The 18483-nt window shown below is 39.4% G+C and overlaps 1 protein-coding gene across 1 annotated transcript in view; it reads left to right on the top strand.

The window, feature by feature from the left end:
* The first annotated feature begins 4979 nt into the window (after nt 1–4979).
* Nucleotides 4980–18483, top strand: part of ptpn9a (protein tyrosine phosphatase non-receptor type 9a) — a 29414-nt gene continuing 15910 nt past the window's right edge. Inside the window, exons 1-2 of the mRNA XM_042495603.2 lie at nt 4980–5521; nt 13951–14094. Coding sequence (XP_042351537.1) covers nt 5489–5521; nt 13951–14094 — 177 coding nt within the window. The 5' untranslated portion in view covers nt 4980–5488. The remainder of the gene's footprint in view (nt 5522–13950; nt 14095–18483) is intronic.

Here is an 18483-nt window from a genome sequence, read left to right as displayed (position 1 = left end):
GAAGTAGAGGAAGGTGCACAATGCAGCTGAAGGAAACTCGACATACCACGATTATAATATCTGATCACCCGATAACTCCTGGAAAGCATCAAACATCACAGACATATGATCTCTAGAACAGTGGTAGTAGATAGTGTTTAGTAGTCGCAACTTTTTGGTTATCTGCTTTTGGGTGAGATTTCAGCTTTAACTAAATGTAGAAAATAAACACTGGTAAATATTGTAAAAGTGTTAAAAGAGTTTGTGTTGAATCAGATTTAAAGTAGAAGAGTTTTCTTTCCATGTGGTTTTAAAAATCTGTCATTGTTTAAACGCATCTGTGCTCAAAATTTCTACAAAAAGCTGCAACGTATTTGATTCCTCCGGACATATAGCATTTGAGAACAAAATGTTTTACAAATGCATTTCCTTGAGTACAGTCGGATGTTTTCTCTTTCACATCCAGTCATCACGAAACTGTGAGGTCTGACACAGAGCAAAGTCAGGCATGTGGTTACTGCGAGAATTTAGTCAGCAGCACCAGCGATCACTTTCCAGGAACTGAACACCTGTTAGTCCTCAGTTACACTCTTTAGAGCACGCAAAGTCTCCCACATGTAAGGGTATGTACACACACACACGCACACACACAGTCTTGGTTACTTAAGGTTTCTGATCTCTATGAAAACTCTGCCACGAGCCTTGTAAGGAGGCAGATTAGTGTTTCTGTTAAACATATAATGTTTAGCCTTTGTGGCTGGCAAATACTCCTGGCATAAGTGATTAAGATGCATATTAATTTGTAGGACCGTACAAGGCTGTAAACAGATTTTACGAGGCCACATCCAAATTCCAAGGGGCACCACTCCACCCTCTTCAGAAAAACATTTCCCATGAATATTTAATAGTAGAGGTGGGACCAAGTCATTCTTTTGCAAGTCATACGTGAATCTCTACTCAAGTCCCAAGTCCTGAAGTGTCAGTTTCTAGTCCTAACCAAGTCATTATGTGCTCCTCACCAAATACAATGCCAACAGAATAATTATATATTACATTTACAAAAATCTTAAATGATTGTTTGTCTTATGTATCAGCCCTGTAATAGTCTAGCAACCTGTCCAGGGTGTTCCCCGCCTCTCGCTCAATATCATCTGGGATCTGCCTGAGTTGATAAGCAGTTATGGACATTGAATGAATTATTACTTTTTAAAATTTGTATTTATTTTTTAAAAACAAATTTGTCTCCATTTGTAATTTTCAACCTACATTTTTTGCATAGCCTGCTGCATTATGTTCTGTTGTTGACCGCTGTGTAGTTTTTTGTACACAAACGAAATTATCCTTGGTATCATTTTTTGTGAAGTTAGTTCTTTGTGGTTCACATAGATTGGAGGATGTTAGGTTGGTTCTGGGGTTAAGTGTCGACTCTGGAAATGAATAGAATTAACATTAGCTGGTGAATGCTTCATGGCACACTTTTTAAATAATGTAATTTTCAAGCTTTAAGGTAAGTTTTGAAGTTTTTTCAAGTCAAACGTTTAAAGTCCAAGTGAAGTCACAAGTCATTAGTTTTGAAGTCCAAATCAAGTGTAAACTATTCAAATTACTTGAGTCTGACTTTAGTCCGAGTCATGTGAGTAATGATTAAAATGACACCACTTTCATGTCTGGTCAGCTGTGCACCTGTTTCCAGTCTCTATGCTTAGCTAAGCTAACTGGCTGCCGACTGTAGCTTTATTTTTAAAGTGCAGACTGACAGTGGTATTGATCTTTTTGTGTAATTCTCAGCAAGAAAGCAAATACTTCCCAAAATGTCAATCTATACCCTTAAGTGTTCAATTCTGTTCTCTATAAATTCTGCCACAACACATTTATGGGGGCAGTAATACTAAATTTGTTTCAGAAAACAATCAGGTTTATGCATCTTTAGTCTAAAGTCTTCCTTTTAAAACCCCCAAATTCTCAGACAATACTGAGGACATGACCTCCTTGTCCTCAGAGGTCTTTCTATGACCTTGAGTCCACAATGGTTTGCTCAGCACATTTGTCATTTTACCAAAAACCCATGCAAATGTGATTTTCATGTAGCCTTAGCATAAATATTTTTAGATTTATTCCTTGGTGCCTAGAGTGGCTCAAGTGATTTAGTATTTGGAACCACCATCAAGGTATCCTTGATCTTCCACTCCAACTTTTACTTACAGGCACCCTGAGTTAACCCTTTGAAACCTGAAACAACACGGATTTTCTTGTGCTGCATGCAGACACCTTTCACAAACATCAACATGATGAGTGAATGATATCCCACAAACTGCAAGAAATTAGGAAAATGGCCTAAAAATGATTTGATTTTTATTGTTAGAAGGTAACAATAATTTCTTTAAAAAATACAGAAAATGTCCAGAAAACTATTATTATTATTATTATTGTTGTTGTTGTTGTTGTTGTTGTTGTTGTTGTTGTTGTTGTTGTTGTTAATAATAATAATAATAATAATAATAATAATAATAATAATAATGAATTATTCTTTTTAAAAAAATTTTTATTAATTATATTAATTAATTAATTTATTTATTTTGGGCGGAGGATACCTTTTTTGTGAAAAATTTCACATAAATTTAAGGTAATTATCTGAAACTCATAACTCATAAATTCTTCCTGATTTTCTGAAAGAACTCCAGCCAATATGCTCAGATCTCGAAAAGTTAAATCAGGCCTTTATCTCTTCCATGTTGTTTTTTTTATCAGGGTTGCGTTACGTGGGCAGGACTAAGGTTTTACCAATCACATTTTCCCAAATGACATGATGTCAGCAAGTTTAACAGGAAGTCTATTGTTGTCCACTCCCTCTTCCCTTCAGTTTTCAGGCCAGACTTTCTCACGCCTTATTATTTACAGTGCGCCTATTGTGGGATCTTTATTTGGGGGGAAAGAAAATATAAACAGCATGTGAATGTACCTGTAACTTCCGACCTTTTCTTACAAAAACACTTGAAGTCAAAGAAATGAATTGCCTAACTGTCTCAAAAGGCATTACCGTCTTTCACTGCAGCCAGAACAAGTTATCTGTGATGTGAAGGTTAACACAGCATTGAGAATTCTTCCCAACTTCTCACACACACTCTCTCTATATTGCATCAAGTTGCTTTTACAACCTCATTAAAAACACATCCAGGTATGAATTAAAGGCCATCAGTAGTCTTGCAGGAAATGCAATCTCCTCCCTGTACTTGAACTGACATCCCTGCTGAAATATATCAGCAGCATATAATATTCCTATTGAGACCTGCAGGGTGTTTGTGGGTCATATTACAGTGACTTTATCATACTGTTGGGTATTTTCTGTTTCCTATGATGTCATGCAATTCCTGTAAAGTGCACTGGCTTATAATGCAGCCTGGGGGATGCATGAGTCGAGAGTTTCACTAATTAAATTGCTATTCTTGCAACCAACTATTGCGGAAAGGGCCTGCTCCTATTATTAGTTATTTCCTCTCACTTTATTTCATGCATTAGTAATGTGCAGCAATAGTTTGGAGAGTGCTGCTGTGCTGTAGACCTATAGCTAATGCAAAGATATGCACAATACAATTTGTTTTTAATATAGACTTCAGTGGCCGATAAGCAATATATCAAAAATCCCTCTCTGATGTGGTTAAAGACATAAAATGCATTTGTCTAATATGTTTCAGCTAACCCATTGGCTCTCGCTGTTGAATCTGTGAATGTGCAAAGATGTTTTGTTTCTGAATGTTTAACTCCTATTTTCCCTAAAAGGTTTATATTCACATGTGCGTAAGGGGGGCGCCAAGTTTCTGTATCACCTGTGTGTAAGTTGCATATTTGACCACAGTTGGTCTTACATTGATGTCACAAAATCTTGTTTGTAAATGCACTTCTTAAATTGTGACTTAAAGCAACAGTTGCACCTTTTATTGCAATACTCATCGCAACATGTCTAAAATTGCAAAAAAAATATTTTAACATGGTTTTTGTATCATGATCATATTGTATCGTGGTGCCTCTGGTGATTCCCACCCCTAAAAAACAGTAAATCCTTATTTTACTTTGTTTTTATGACATTGTTAAACAAAGGAGATACAGTAGCCTACATTAATCAGGAAGTTTTAGAAGTGCTTGTAAAAAAGATTAGTTTGGCCTTTGGAATGAAACCAGGCTAGTTGTTTTCTGGCTAACAAAAACAGACAAATATTGACGTTGCAAATCCTCTCCTCTTACTTTTGGCACAGAAAGTGTCAAAAAATTTTTTTTTCTTAAAGGTAAACTCCAAAGTTAAATTATACCTAACTATACTATTGTCAAAAATAGTCTAGACAAAGTTTTCCTTTAAGGACATACTTTTCAGTTGGAAAAAGATAAGAAATTGAAATATATCATAAAATATTTTATTGCAATACTCAGCGCATTGTAACATGTTTAAAGTTGTTATAATCTTGTATTATGACTTATAAATCGGGATAATACTGTATTGGTGTCTCTGATGATTCCCAGCACTTCAGGCTGGTGAGCTGTTTTACACTTCAGTTTTAGGACATTGTTAAACAAAGGAGACATAGTGGATATAGGGAGTTTTAGAAGAGCTTGTAAAGAGATTATTTTTTTGAATTTGGAGGGAGGCAGGCGAGTTGTTTCCTGTCTACATGCTCCTTTTCTTTCTTCTTATAGGTAAGACTTTTAAGTTTATCTACACGGAGACAGTCAAAAATCTAACGTGGTAAAATAACCTTAGCGATATAAATAATATACACATTTTGAGTGGAAGGACTTTAATGTTAGAGTAAATAAGTGTCGGTTTTTATGCGTAGCCCATAGCGTCGTGTATGTCTGCTGCCTCCTCAAACTGACACTCAAAATGGTGATTTTCCTGTTTGGTTTCCTATTTTTATGAATGAAGGCGGAGGTCGTGAGCTTTTGTCATTTTCTAGAGTTAGCCAGCAGGGGGTAGAGCAACATGCAGAAAGAATAGCCTCCAGTCTCTCTCTCTCTCTCTCTGCTCAGGACTGCGTGTGTGTCTCTCCCACAACATAAAGGCGACGTTCAGGGCGAAAAACTTGCAATTCATGGCATGGAGGAGTCAGCGAGCAGCTGCAGCCCTCTGATGTGTGTGAGCTTAGGTGGCTGAGCAGCAGATCATGCTCTGAAGCCAGCTACCATCGAGCCGAAGCAAAGCCTCGTCTAGCTGCTCGAGTGTTGTCCTCTTTTTTCCTCTTCCCTGTCCTCTTTTTCTCCTCCTCGGTGAAATCCGATACAAAATTAGCGGGTTTTCTGTCTACTTTGGTTGGCAGATTCGGGCTAATTGGCTCGCGTGTTTCAAGAGAAAAGAAACATTCAGCTGCAGCGATTCAGATGCCTTCAACTTTGAGCGAGAGGGACAACCCCTAAACCCAGTTTTTACACGCGGGGACAGACACACAGACGTCTCCGTAGTCTTCCACTTCATGAGAAGGACGCGTCTCGGTAAAAGGTGAACAGAGAACCGACTGGGACCATGGCAGCTACGTTATCGGTGGAGGAAGAACAGGTAGGCCTGAACACACTTCATGCTTGCTCTTCTTACTTTCTGCGTTTCATCGCCCCTAAAAATGCTCCAGCCTCGGCCCTACCTGGAGGTATTTCGGCCCTGAGCATTGCGCGTGTGCGCACCACAGCGAGTGGCAGTGCGCAATGGATTTGTTGCGAAATGGTGCCGATCGCAGAGCGGAAATATTGTATCGATTTCTGGTTCTTTATTGCTCTCGTTGCATCACTGTCAGTTCCTCTCCGGTAGCTGTCGAGCTCAAGTGTTGCGACATAGGCCGAGCTCGTCTTTCTCAGCCTGTGCAGATGTAAAATATTCATTCCGGGTCTTAAGAGTTGTTCATTCGTGGGTACAGATCGTGATGTTACACCGGGGAAGAGTTAGAAAACGCTGCCACATTTGGCTCCCTCGGGAATGTATACAGTAGAAACTTGGTTTATACTGGCATGCTAGTGATGTGGCTTTTAAACACTTAGTGAACTGAGACATTTCATTCAATTCCAAGGATTTAAATCGTATTCCCCTCTTTTTTTTTCTTTTTTGTCCCTTTTTTTTGGGGGGGTTATCAAAGCCTGCACGAGTTTCACCCTGCTTAATGTAATGTGAACTTTTTCTGTAAACATGATAAAACTGCAAACCTCCTTCCCCCCTTTGTTACATCCCTGAAAATAAAGATATTGGTATAAATACTGAAAGGGGCAAAAAATGAAAAGTATAGGCTGTAGATCTTATAGGCCCACTGTTTTTTCATGTCATGACATGACTTAACTCTTTACCCTCTAAATGATCTGTTTCGAAAGAGAGAGAGACTCAGATGATTGCTGGATTGGTATAATTGTTGCAGATGAACCCGTTTTTCCCTAATTAAGTGACTAATCATTTGACTCTAGTATGTAGGCTACCTGTATTATGCGTCACAGATTCAGACTCTGAAAACTTGACTTACTTTTTGGATTCAAAGACCAAATATGCATGCCACTGATCTGATACTGTTTTGTCAAGTTATCACATCACTTAACTCTGTTTAAAACATATCTTTCGTAATGATGCAACAATTTCAAAGTTGTTTAGTTTACAGCCAAAGTTTATGTCAGAAAAAGAGCAAATATTCACAATTAACGATTAAACGAGGGATTTCTTGGCCTATTTTGTTAAGGAAAAAAATAGAGAGACTCAAATGATTACTTGATTGTTAGAATTGTTGAAGATGAACCAATTTCTGTTGCTCAAATAAACAAATAGTCATTTTCTCATATGTTCGCCACCTGTAGCTATTACTCTTCACAGATTCAGGCTTTAAAAACTTGACTTACTATTTCAATTAAATGACCAAATCTATAGGTTACTGATCTGATCCTGTTTTGCCAAGTCATTACATCACTCAGCTTTATATGTTTGATATTTTAGTGACCCAACAAATTCAGAGTTATTTAGTTTAAAAGCAAACGTTTATTTCAGGAAAAACAAAAAATATTCACATTTAAGAATTTGTGACTCGGGAATTGTTGGTATTTTTTATTAAAATGAATTTTTGCAGCTAAGCCAATATCTGTCGATCAATTAAGCTCCAGTATGTAGCCTACCTGTTTTATGCTTCATGTTTTGAGGCCCTGAGGACTTTACTTTCGTTGTGGATCGAAAGACCAAATGTGAATCTTTCCAGCTAAACTTGTGCACCTCAAATCTACAAAGTAACAAGTTTATTAAGTAAACCCAGATAACAGTGATTGAGTTTGCAGTATCTTGAGTTTAAATCTATATATGACATTTTTTTTTAGTCTTCTTCTTTGGTGCCTTCTCCTCCTGCTGACTGCTCTCATCATCTGGCCAGCAGAAAGCCTTATCTGGCTACTCCATTTCCTGTGTGAGCCTGGGCCCCTGCTAGGGTACCGGACGCCTTCATTACATCCACAGCCTTGTGGGGGGTGTTTGGGCAGATTATGTGTATGTTTTGTGTGTGTGTGTGTGTGTGTGTGTGTGTGTGTGTATGTGTGTGTGTGTGTGTGTGTGTGTGTGTGTGTGTTTTGCAGGGTGGCTCTCTCGGGAACATACACGGGTGTAGTGGAACTTCATTCTGAAGGCAGCTGTTAAAAGCATTTCCACTAGACTCGGGGGAAGGGGGAGTTTATGAGTTACAGAGTGCGTTTGTGTGTGTCTATCATGTGCTTTAGAGAAAATGTGTGTGTTGTTGCGTGCCTGTGTTTGTGTGTGTTGCGAGTCTACTCCCAGGAAGCAGTGGAGTGAGAGAAATTGGGGAATAGGGAGAGAGTGACGTCATTGACTTCCTGTTTTGGTATTGACTCGTGCCAAATGGGACTCACTGAAGTGAAGCGAAGCCACTTGGCAACAGCAGTCCTACATTTGTAAATAGATTAGCATGGCATCTGTTATCAGATAGATTCTGGAAAGACTGTGTCAAGGGCAGCCATGAAACCTTTTAAAACATAATAATGAAGAAATGCATTAGCCCTGTCTGCAGGATCAAGGTGTAATCATGACGCTGCAGTAACCCCCCACTACTTTCCGTAACCCTTCATCAGAGTTTCTGTCTGTTGAGACATCAATACAGTCCCCATGAACAGCATGACTCCTTATGGCCGTAATGTGAATACAGTAGACATTATGTCTATATGCAGAAATTAATTCCTGTAACAAAGTATCATGGTGATAGTAAGTAAAACAATCAAAAAACAAATCTAATTGTGTGCCTGTAAGACAGCATATGAAACCATTGCCCTGACACTGATGCCTCTAATGAAATGCAGCTGTTAATAAAAATGATTTACACCTGTACTAAAAAACCCCAAAATGTACACCACAAGGACGGTCTGCGGCAACGGTCAACAACCTTTACTGAGGAAATCTTAGGGTTAAAATGCAATGGTCTCCCTTTGCTGCTGTGCACCATTCAAAATGTCGCTTACTTATGTTTGTAAGTGCTGACGACTTCATTGCTATGTTGTGATATTATAGCCGACTCTAAAGACATGCTTGAGCCCTATTATGAAGGTAATACAGCCTATTAAGTGTATATCAGCCAATCCAATCACCATTACTGATAGGTTTGATTAAGCATTCATTGATATGTTTTGCAATAAGGTACTCTGCGGTGGGCTATTATTAGGTATTGCAGTGTTTCACGGTGAAAGCAGGCATATCTCTCCATGCACTATTCAATTCTCTATTTTATATTTTGGGTTTTGGGATCCATAGCCTTGCTATAGAGACTCAAGATTAGCCGCTGCTATTGAGATATGGCAAAATTTAGAGGACCAGGCCATGGGCTTTTTGCTGTACACTTTATTAAAATGTGAAAAAAAAACAACCCATTCATACTTGATATTTGGTCAAAGCAACGGGAGAAGGGCTAAAGAGCTGCACGTTGCCTGCCTATCTATAATGGTTTTATTAGTGCTATAGATACATGTATCTGTCAAAACCTATCACAGTAGGTAGTTTTAAATCTTGATAAACAAATTATTTGGAAATTCACTTTAGACAGTATTTTTACAGACTGTTTTTGGCTAATCTAGTGATTTAACTGTTTGATAAACCATGTAGAGCTAGTGTTAATAAAAAAACAACAGAAAATTAACTGGCAACATTGTTTATTAAAGTTATTTACTGATGGTTTCTTTTAGCAAACATGCTGAAAATGTACTGGTTCCAGCATCTTAAAAAAATGTTTTAATTGCTGATATTCATACACTTTTGTGATAGTTATGGGAATATCTCTGAGTTTTGTTTGTTTTTTATTAAATACAAAATGCCCAATTTTCTTGTTTATTATAGTGGTAGATGGATGAAAAAGGAAGTGATTTCAGATTCAGCCGCTGTTTCTCCATGGCAGCAAATTTTCTCTGATGTCATAGTCCTGTGGGTCAGGGTCTTTAACCTTTTTGGACCTTTGGACTTGTTTTTAGGGCTTTTTTGGCAAAGAACCAACTACAACTTCATCCACTTACTCACAGCACAGTGTGTTCCTACCACAGTGAACATAATCAATTAGTTATCGACGGTCATTGTCAACAGCGCCAACGAACAACCCCTGACAACAAACTGGCTTATGTAACGTCAGCGGCTTATTGTTTAAAATGTCTCACTCAGCATTTGAGGTCGACAAAATGAGGACATAAAGACAGCTGAACCAGTGGAGATTTTAGAAAATAAAGACTTTGTGATGAGATAGAGACCAGTTCTGTACTTGCACTGACTTCTCATGTCAGGCAGTTTAATCCAGAATGAAGTGTCTGAAGAACTTCTAGGAAAATATCCCCTGCCATATCAGAACCGGAGCAAGTCAAGCAAATATTTATGCATCCTCCAGGAATTGAATAAGTCACTCCTCCGCAGTGAGTCTTCCAATGCAGTCGGCTGTGCTATCATGAAAACAAACTGGTTCATCCTCAAATTCCACTCTGGCGGATGTGGCCCCTAGTGCAGAAAAACCAAACAAGACTGGCTTCTCCAGGAACAGAGGGTCACTGCCTGGAGTTGGCAGGCTCTCCTTAAAAGGCTAAGTGAGAAAGAGCAGCTGTCAGACCATTGAAATCTTGGAAACCCGAGTGTACCTGACAGCAATCTGACAGGAAGTTGTCTTTGGCCAACACCGAAGGATTAACGCTTCACAGTGCAACAACAAAGAGCAGACGGCCCACATTCACTGGAACTTGTGGACTTTCTGTTCGAGGACGGTACCACAGAACTTGATAATTTGCCTGATAAATTGAAGTCCAAAACAGTTTTATGGCCATAAAAAACTCTGAAATACTGACAAAGATTGGAAAACTGACTCTGTCTCTGTCAACAGAACTACGAAGTATGCTAACAAAAACTGTTTTTCCTTGAAGAAAACCTTGTTTATCATTTCACCAAATAGTTGCTCCAGATTTGATGTCTTGTTGGCGTCATTTACTAGTCTTACTGCTGTTTTCAGGGTAAATCATTTTTAACTTTGAGGAGACAAGTTGAATCAATACAAAATTCCCTCACACTGTGTTTTCAAATTCAGTCAACTTAAAACTTTAAGGCAACCCAGGAACTAACCATTTAATGTTGAAACAAATAGTTTCTAGTCTGGGTAGCTGGGTACTTGATACTTTTTAGTTATCCACTTGAAATAACCAAGTACTAATAAGTACTGAAACTTCTCCAGTGAAACGATACCTGCATTTGATCGCTGTTTGTACCCAGATAGAAAACAATGGCTATTTGTATGATTTTGTTGGCAGCCAAACAGCGCAAGTGTTCTTCAATTTAATGCATGTGATGCTCCCACTATACTGCAGCAGCTACAACCCACGCAGTCTGTGGTGAGGTCAACTGCGGTGCATTTGACACTTGTTTTTACAGTTGTTTAATGAATATTTTAATAATTTGAACCCTTTCATGATTTATTTGTTTAAAAATCATTTGTATATGGAAAAGTATTGGTGGCAATTAACGCAAATGAAGGCTCCATTCATGTGATGGTATGAAATGAAGTAGAAAAAAGGTATCAAATTAAGTACTCTATCACTTTTAAGGATATTGTAATATTTTGAACGATACCCATCACTAGTATAACAATCATTGCTCCATCCATACAGTATTGTCCCTTGTTACTCTTGTCTATTCAGCAAACCTTGATTTTGCTCCAGTCAAGCTTGAACCAAATCTGCTTTTAGAGTGCAGATGATTTGAGTCAGAAAGTCAGCTGTTGTCGTCAGTGGTCTTAAGCCCTGAGTCATCATCTTCTTTGTGATTTCCACCAGGTTAATAGCAGCAACTACTTGCAGTTGAACTTAATTTTAAAGAGACACCTGCGGACACAATAAAGTATTGGTAGAGTTTTCTTTTTGTAAATATTCTTTAGTAGGACTGCACCCAGTTCTCCCACTAAAACAATCATTGTAGGACTGTAATGTGCATTTCATTGGTCGGTTTTGAGGTCTGAATCATTTATAAGTCAATTTATATTAACTGTCAACATTTTATGCCAATATAGTAGAATCTGCTCAAAATGATCAGAGATCCATTCTCTATGGCGCTGAAAAGCTCAGGACTCCGAATAACACCCCTCCCCATGAGAATCGGATATGAAACGACCTCAGCCCGGTCAGGTGCAATCATCCCTCATCCCTTGCATGTTAAGGCATCTGAACAGAGCAGAAGCTGCAGACCCCCCTGTCTGTGAAAGCACTGGCTTTCCTGAGGAGAGACAGTGGCATCCTGTCTCGAGGCTCAGCGCTCGTCAGTGATCGTTTTGTATTCCTGAAGAGCCATGGACTCCCAGAACTTGACTTCCTGTCTCCCATGCACGCCTCACTGCTGCTGTGCCTCACCAGAGAAGCGGGACCCTGTGTTTGAAAGTGTGAGCTTTCATTGCCTCCTGTGTTGCCTTTTGACGATTCACTGGGTGCTGACTCGCTAACTCTGCGGGTGTAGAGGGTGGTGGGGGTGGATTCCTGAGGGAGGGTATAATAAGAGCAAAAAGGAGGACAGGAAGCCCATGAAAGACTGCTGGTAAAATGCATAAGTTATTTGCAATATGGGTGGAGGCCTTTATGGTAAACACATTGTCCAAATTACAAGTGTAATATGAGTTTGATTGTTTGTTTTTCGATTTGTGACAGTGTCTGAGCTTTATGTTTGATTTGGAAAAGTGGGAAAAAAATAGCCACATTTTGTAAACCAGCTTTTTCTAATGCCATAACTTTAACGGCCCTGACACACCAAACAGAGGGTCGGCTGTTGGTCAAAAATTTTTTAATCTAAGATAGTCACTGAGCTCTTTAGCAGAAACACACAACAAATATTCTTTGCTCTTTCATTATTGGGTTTTGTTGTTAATGTGCTGGCTAACTAGCATCTTGAACTCATCCTGTCTGTCCTCCGCTTTCTCTTTTTGAATGATTAATACGGACTACTGCTGCGTTTAAATGAAACTTGTGCAGTCGTGTTCACGACATGGGAAGTTGTGTAAACGAACTCATGAACTAAAAGCGCTAGATTTCTGAAAAGTGTATAGGGTGACAGAGTCTTGACTGACACGGTGAGAGAAACACAATGTTGAGCTCACATGATCAGGATTATCCTACCATGCAAGTCTTTCCGATGCATTCTGTGTCGTCGCTTGTTCTTTGATGGCAATTTGGTGTGTCTGGGCCTTAAAGTGGCTCTTATAAATACTTTTATGGATCACATGACTGCTATTACGTGAAAGGTGTCATTGCAGCTTTGTACTGTTTTTCAGTTTCAAATGAATGGTGCTTATCTGCTGCTTGATGTGTAAATAAGCAGCTGTTTGCTAACACGGATAGCTGATGAACTTACAAGATGATATATGTCAGTTATGTTTATGCAAGTGGCCAACAAATCTTTTTGTAGGTTTTTGATTTTGTGAATTCCTGGTGCATGCTTAAAAAAAAAAAACTTAAAATAATATAATATACTGCAATCTAAGATTAAAGATAAAAATATGGGTGTTTTTAATGCCACGTAATCCACCATAACGTCAGTCGCTGTTTTTAGCTCTTTTCCACTATGCACTTCTGGGGTTCATTTCTGCGGCTGCAGCTGGATTTCACAAGAAACTAATTATCTGGATCTGGATCCTGAAACATGTTAGATGCACATGTGTAAGCTTTACCACACAGAGTTTGATGGCCAATTAATCATCATCAGAAAACTTGATTTGGGTTCGGGTAACAAAAAATAAAATGTTCAAATTTCATTGTCATCAGTGTCACACTTTCACTGAACGTCATTTTGTTATCATGGAAGATCTCCTTTATTAGCTCTATCTCAGCACTCAGCTCCATGTAACCAGCTTTACTGCCAAGTGCTATTAAAAGTCTGACTTGTGCCCTGTCATTATTGCAGCTTCATGACATAAACACCAGTTTAGCAGGATTGCAGCTTCTTCCTCTCTCATGCTTTTGCACAAACTTTACTAAAGCTGTGTGAACATTGTTAGCTCTAAACTAGAAGTTTTCTTTAACTTAAGTTCCCTGGTCATCTACATACTGCCTTTTACATGCACTGGATCTTTATTTTTCTGTCCCTTCACGGCTTTCACGAAGGGCCAAAAAGTGCCCCAAAATAGCTGTGGTTAACACACGAGATGAAACAGCAAAACTGAGGAATAACTTGCATAACACCAATCGTTTCAGATGGCTGCACAAATAACACTTCACGCATTTAGTTTTGCACCCTTCTGTGTGTAAACATTCTGTAAACACACTTGCGGCGAGCAGACTATACAACAGTGTATGAAACCTTATTCATGGATGTCTTACCAGGCAATGAAATTGCGTCAAATATTCTGCAGGGCTGTAGATAGCACTTCCTGTGAGGATGTATCAAGTTTAAAGCCCAGTTTCACTTCCTTTCCTTTTGACCCTTTGATTATGGGAGGACAACGTTTGTGACCACATCTGTGTCTGTTTCAGGCTACCAGGCAGTTTCTGGAGGAAATCAACAAGTGGACCAGTCAGCATGGAGTGTCGCCGTTGTCCAGGGAATTGGCCGTCAAGTTCCTCATGGCTCGCAAGTTTGACGTCCTCCGAGCCATCGAGCTGTTCCACAGCTACAGGGTAAGAAGAGACAAGAGAATCATTTAGATAACAAATAACTTGCAGCTGCTTATGTGAAAACAACAGCAGAGCAGTTGTGACGTAGCCCTCATCTCGTAAACAGTGGCTTTTGAACAGGCGAACAACTTGTCCGTTTAAATACAGTCTAGCATACACAGGGAGTTTGTGCACACCCCATGTTGGTGTTGGATTTCGCAGCTAATATTTGATGCCTGTGTATTAATTAGCCTACAGAGTGGGCAGCTCGCACTGTCATCACATTCTATACACCAAATTTTGCTCGAAGTAAATTGTAAAGTAACTTTCTGTGAGTTTTGCTTTTTCTATTAGGGTTTTATACCTCTGAAATTTGCAAATGAGAACAGTGTGTTAGTTTGGATAACCATTTTAACCCTTTTTTTAATCCAACCCACTTATGCTCAAAGACTATATTTAGTATGCAGGGTTCAACATTAATGATTATTTTTTTTCACTTGCCTGGTTGCCTAGTTTTATTTATTAGTGGTTATTAACTGTCAATAAAGACAGTGAGATGCTTTTTGCTCTTTATAGCACAGGTGGGTTTTTTTTGGCTTGACGTGCCTTTTGAAAACCGCCTCTGTTTTATCCACCTTGCTCTCAAACTCACAGCAAACCGTACAGTACATAGCTAAAGTCTGGCCACATCCTCTAACTGCACCAACCCAACTGAAGTCAGGTTGCCGAGGTAACCGGCTTATGCTCCAGCTTATAAACTTGTTTTTACCCGCCATTTTCTCGTAAGTGCCCGACTGTGCAACTCCAAAAGAGATTGGAAGAAAGCGAGATGCCTCACTCCTTATCTCCTTCCATCATTTGCTCTGGAATTAAGGGTAATTACCACTTACCAGACAAGGCGAGGGAGATGCTAGATTTACTAGCCTGATGTGGCATTTTACTTACTCTGAGCAGCTTGGCGATGCCTATGATTTAGCCCTGGTATGATGAGGAAAAATGTCACAACATTGGTTCTGATTGGTCTTAAGTCTCGAAATCTTATATGGAAATGCTTTTGGCAAGAATCTAACAGTGCAATCTTGAATTTTCACATGAAAAATCACACTTATCAAAAGACATCTTAGGAAATCTTAATCTTTCATACTCAGCTCTGTCATACGGGTTTGAAAGGTTTGAATGTTACAAATGTAATGTTACCATAAAAAAAGATTCCTGTCTGATCACTGCACTGTGCAAACATTAGACTATCACCTGTTTCGCTTTCTCGGCTCAGCTCAGGTCATGAGTGGGTGAAGGGAGACCGTTGTGACAGAGATGCTCATAAGTTGTCAACAGGTCCCATCAAAGTTAACAACAGCCCAAAGCTGCTAGCATGAACATTGTTGGCCAGTTGGAAAAGTATAACAGAGCCAGAGAAAGTCATTAGGTGAAGAAAATACTTTAATTTGGGATGCTGAGTCATTTCAAGATATAACTCTGGTTATTTTGATGAGAAAAATAGTTTCCAGTTTTTTTGCAGCCTAAATTTAGAAATCTTTCTCATCTGTTTGAAAAGTCTCAAAAGAATCTATGCCCACGCTGGAACAATTTTATCTCATTCTACTGAATATCAGCCATTATTTCCACAGAATGAGTGTATTGTATGAACCGCTAGTTTGCATGGTTATGACACAACTTCACAGTCTGTAACAAGCTGCTCCAGACTCATAACTGCAGTTCACCGCCTTTGTGATTACTTTAGATGGAAAGAAATAACTGATGACATGTTACAAATGACGGTGAATAAAATCGGGACAACATGCGAAAAGTATAAAAAGGCCCAGAGGTAGAAAGGTGGAGGTCATGTAGGGAATCTTCACCACACCCACAGCACAGTAACACAAGGCCTTTTTTCATTGAACAAATGCCTTCAGAAGCACAAGCCAAGCGAGAGATTGCCTAAACAGATGCACCAAAAACCTGGGGCACACACACGCGCGCGCGCACACACACACACACACACACACACACACACACACACACACACACACACACACACACACACACACACACACACACTTACTTTCTCTCTCTCTCTCTCTCTCTCTGTTGTTCCCTCTCTTTCTTTCCCTCCCTCACACACTCCGGGGGGATATTTCAAGACGCAGCATGCAGGCTTATTCAGCTTTCCAGAGAGCTTTGAGCTTATCACGAAATAAGTGTTGCATTGTCGTCAGAAAAGCTCATTTTTGGTTGGTACAGTTAAGGTTGTGAGTAATGAGTTTTACAGGGTGTGTTGGCCGTTAATGCAAAACTGTATCTAACACAGCAATTAACTATTTCTATCGATGCATGGTAAGTCAGTTAAAAGAGTTGAATGCTAGTGTTTATTCTCTTAGATAATTTGGAGTTGTTTTTTTAAGTGTTAGACATGAACAACAGGTCTCTGTTGACCATAACTTCTACTTTTTGTTCCTGTTTGTTCGCTCTTAAACCGGAAGATCAGTAAAATTAACCTGGACCACATTTACCACATACATTACCAATAGCCGCCAGCTGTAAATCTATAAGTATCTGCAATAGGGGCGTTTAGAGGCCAGCTGACTGTATGCCACATCATAGCAGAGAAAATATGTCTGTTCACAACATGTCGCTGAAATAGCAGTTAGTGACCTTGGTGATATTATTACCATCAAACCGGAAAATGATGATCAAGATGAAACCTCCAGGGCAGCGCCAGTGGATCAGACTGCAGGTCTCATTTACTTTATGATCTGGAAATAACATCTAGATAATAACATAATCAAGGCCTTCTCCTCCGAGCCACGTAATAACTACCAGGGAGTCGAGGATAATGTCTTATTTTCTCCCTAAATCGTCTATACTGCTGTAAATTTCATTCTGGCCAAATTTGAACATGCAAAAGAGGGTTTATCTGCTCAGATCTGCTCCGGTTTATCCACTGCAGCAAACAGAAAGTTCACAGACATCTCTCGCAGATGATTATGACCAGAATAGCTTTGGGATGTAGCAGGACTTTACCGTGACGTTGCTTCAAATCACCAAGGTGGGTTCTTATTTCTGCAATGAATAGTTGGCCTGCGTAAACACAACTCATTGGTGAATGCCTTGACTGTGACTTTGAGAGGGATTAGTCTCCCCTGCCACGCCACAGTTCATTTAACTCGGTTTAATGCTGCGTCAGCTCCCGGACAGAGGCTGGGGACAAGTAATTTGTTAGAACAAACTAAGGGGGAAAGTTTCCAGTGAAGTGTTTGTTTGGTTGGGGGGGGGGCGTGCAAACAGGACAAGCTGGCAGTCAGACTGAGGTGGTTGGTCGTGTGAGTAAACCCTGGCGTTAAAGAATTTGTGTGATTTTATTATACCATCTATTGTAACTGCTGCATGAGTCATTTCAACCAAGACTTACTGTACTTTTGTGAATCATAGCATTTAGCTCAGGCATGTCCAAAGTCTGGCCCTCGAGCCCTTTGTGGCTCGCAGACGGATTTTAAGCAGCACTTGGCTTGTCTTTCAAAATATGCCTTTCAAAAAATGGCCTGCCACGCAATATTGGTTAAAGAAGCAAGATCGCCTTGAGGGTTTTTTCTTTCTTCACCTCATAATGGAGAGACAATCATACAGTTTGTCGACATGCACCAAGTAGGAACCAGCAGGCAGAACTAATGTGTTTTCATAAACAGACGGTAAACAAGCAAACGAAGGGTTACCAAACAGCAGACATTTTCTGCTAGGTACCAGATATGGCCACAGCAAAGACGCGTAAAGTTGACCGCAGGGGCCGTCTTCACAGAAGCAGCGGGAAGTTGAATTCTTTTTCACAAGAAGATGAAACGGGTCCTATTTAACTTGTCAAATATTTGCCTTAGTTTCAGTGTCATCAGTCATTTTCCAGACCTTAAGTCTCAGTGTCTCTGAGTTATCCGGTACACATTTAACAGTAAGACATTCGGTCTATCTGCAGGTCTTACATTACTTGGAATATGCCCTCCAGCACCATATATCCATTAAGCTTTTTAAGTTTCTTTTGTTGTAGTCTGAGCATTAGTAAAACATGAGTACTAATTATTATCATTAGTACTAATGAGAATAATGGTAATATGGCCATGCTAGCAAATTTATGTTTGTCTGTCTTTCATGTCTCTTTTTACCAATAACACACGATTGATTAAAAATAATCTTAAAAGAGTTTACAGTTTCTATCAGTTTTTCTTAACCAAATAAAAGGGCCTCCTTTAAAACTGAACTCTCTTTTTAAGGGAAAGTCCACCCCAAACTCATAATGCATATTTTCCTCTTATCTTAATGGCATCCTCGCGCAGAAGGAGGCCTGCATCTGCTCATGGACGAGAGGCTCATCCTCACGACGGCGAGATGTAAATATTAATGACGTCCTCCTCAGTTGAGCTGTAA

This window comes from Plectropomus leopardus, chromosome 7, assembly GCF_026936395.1.
Source record: "Plectropomus leopardus strain MGB_pleo_1.0 chromosome 7, ASM2693639v1, whole genome shotgun sequence".
Lineage (NCBI taxonomy): Eukaryota > Metazoa > Chordata > Actinopteri > Perciformes > Serranidae > Plectropomus > Plectropomus leopardus.
This window is presented reverse-complemented; position numbering and strand designations above follow the sequence as displayed.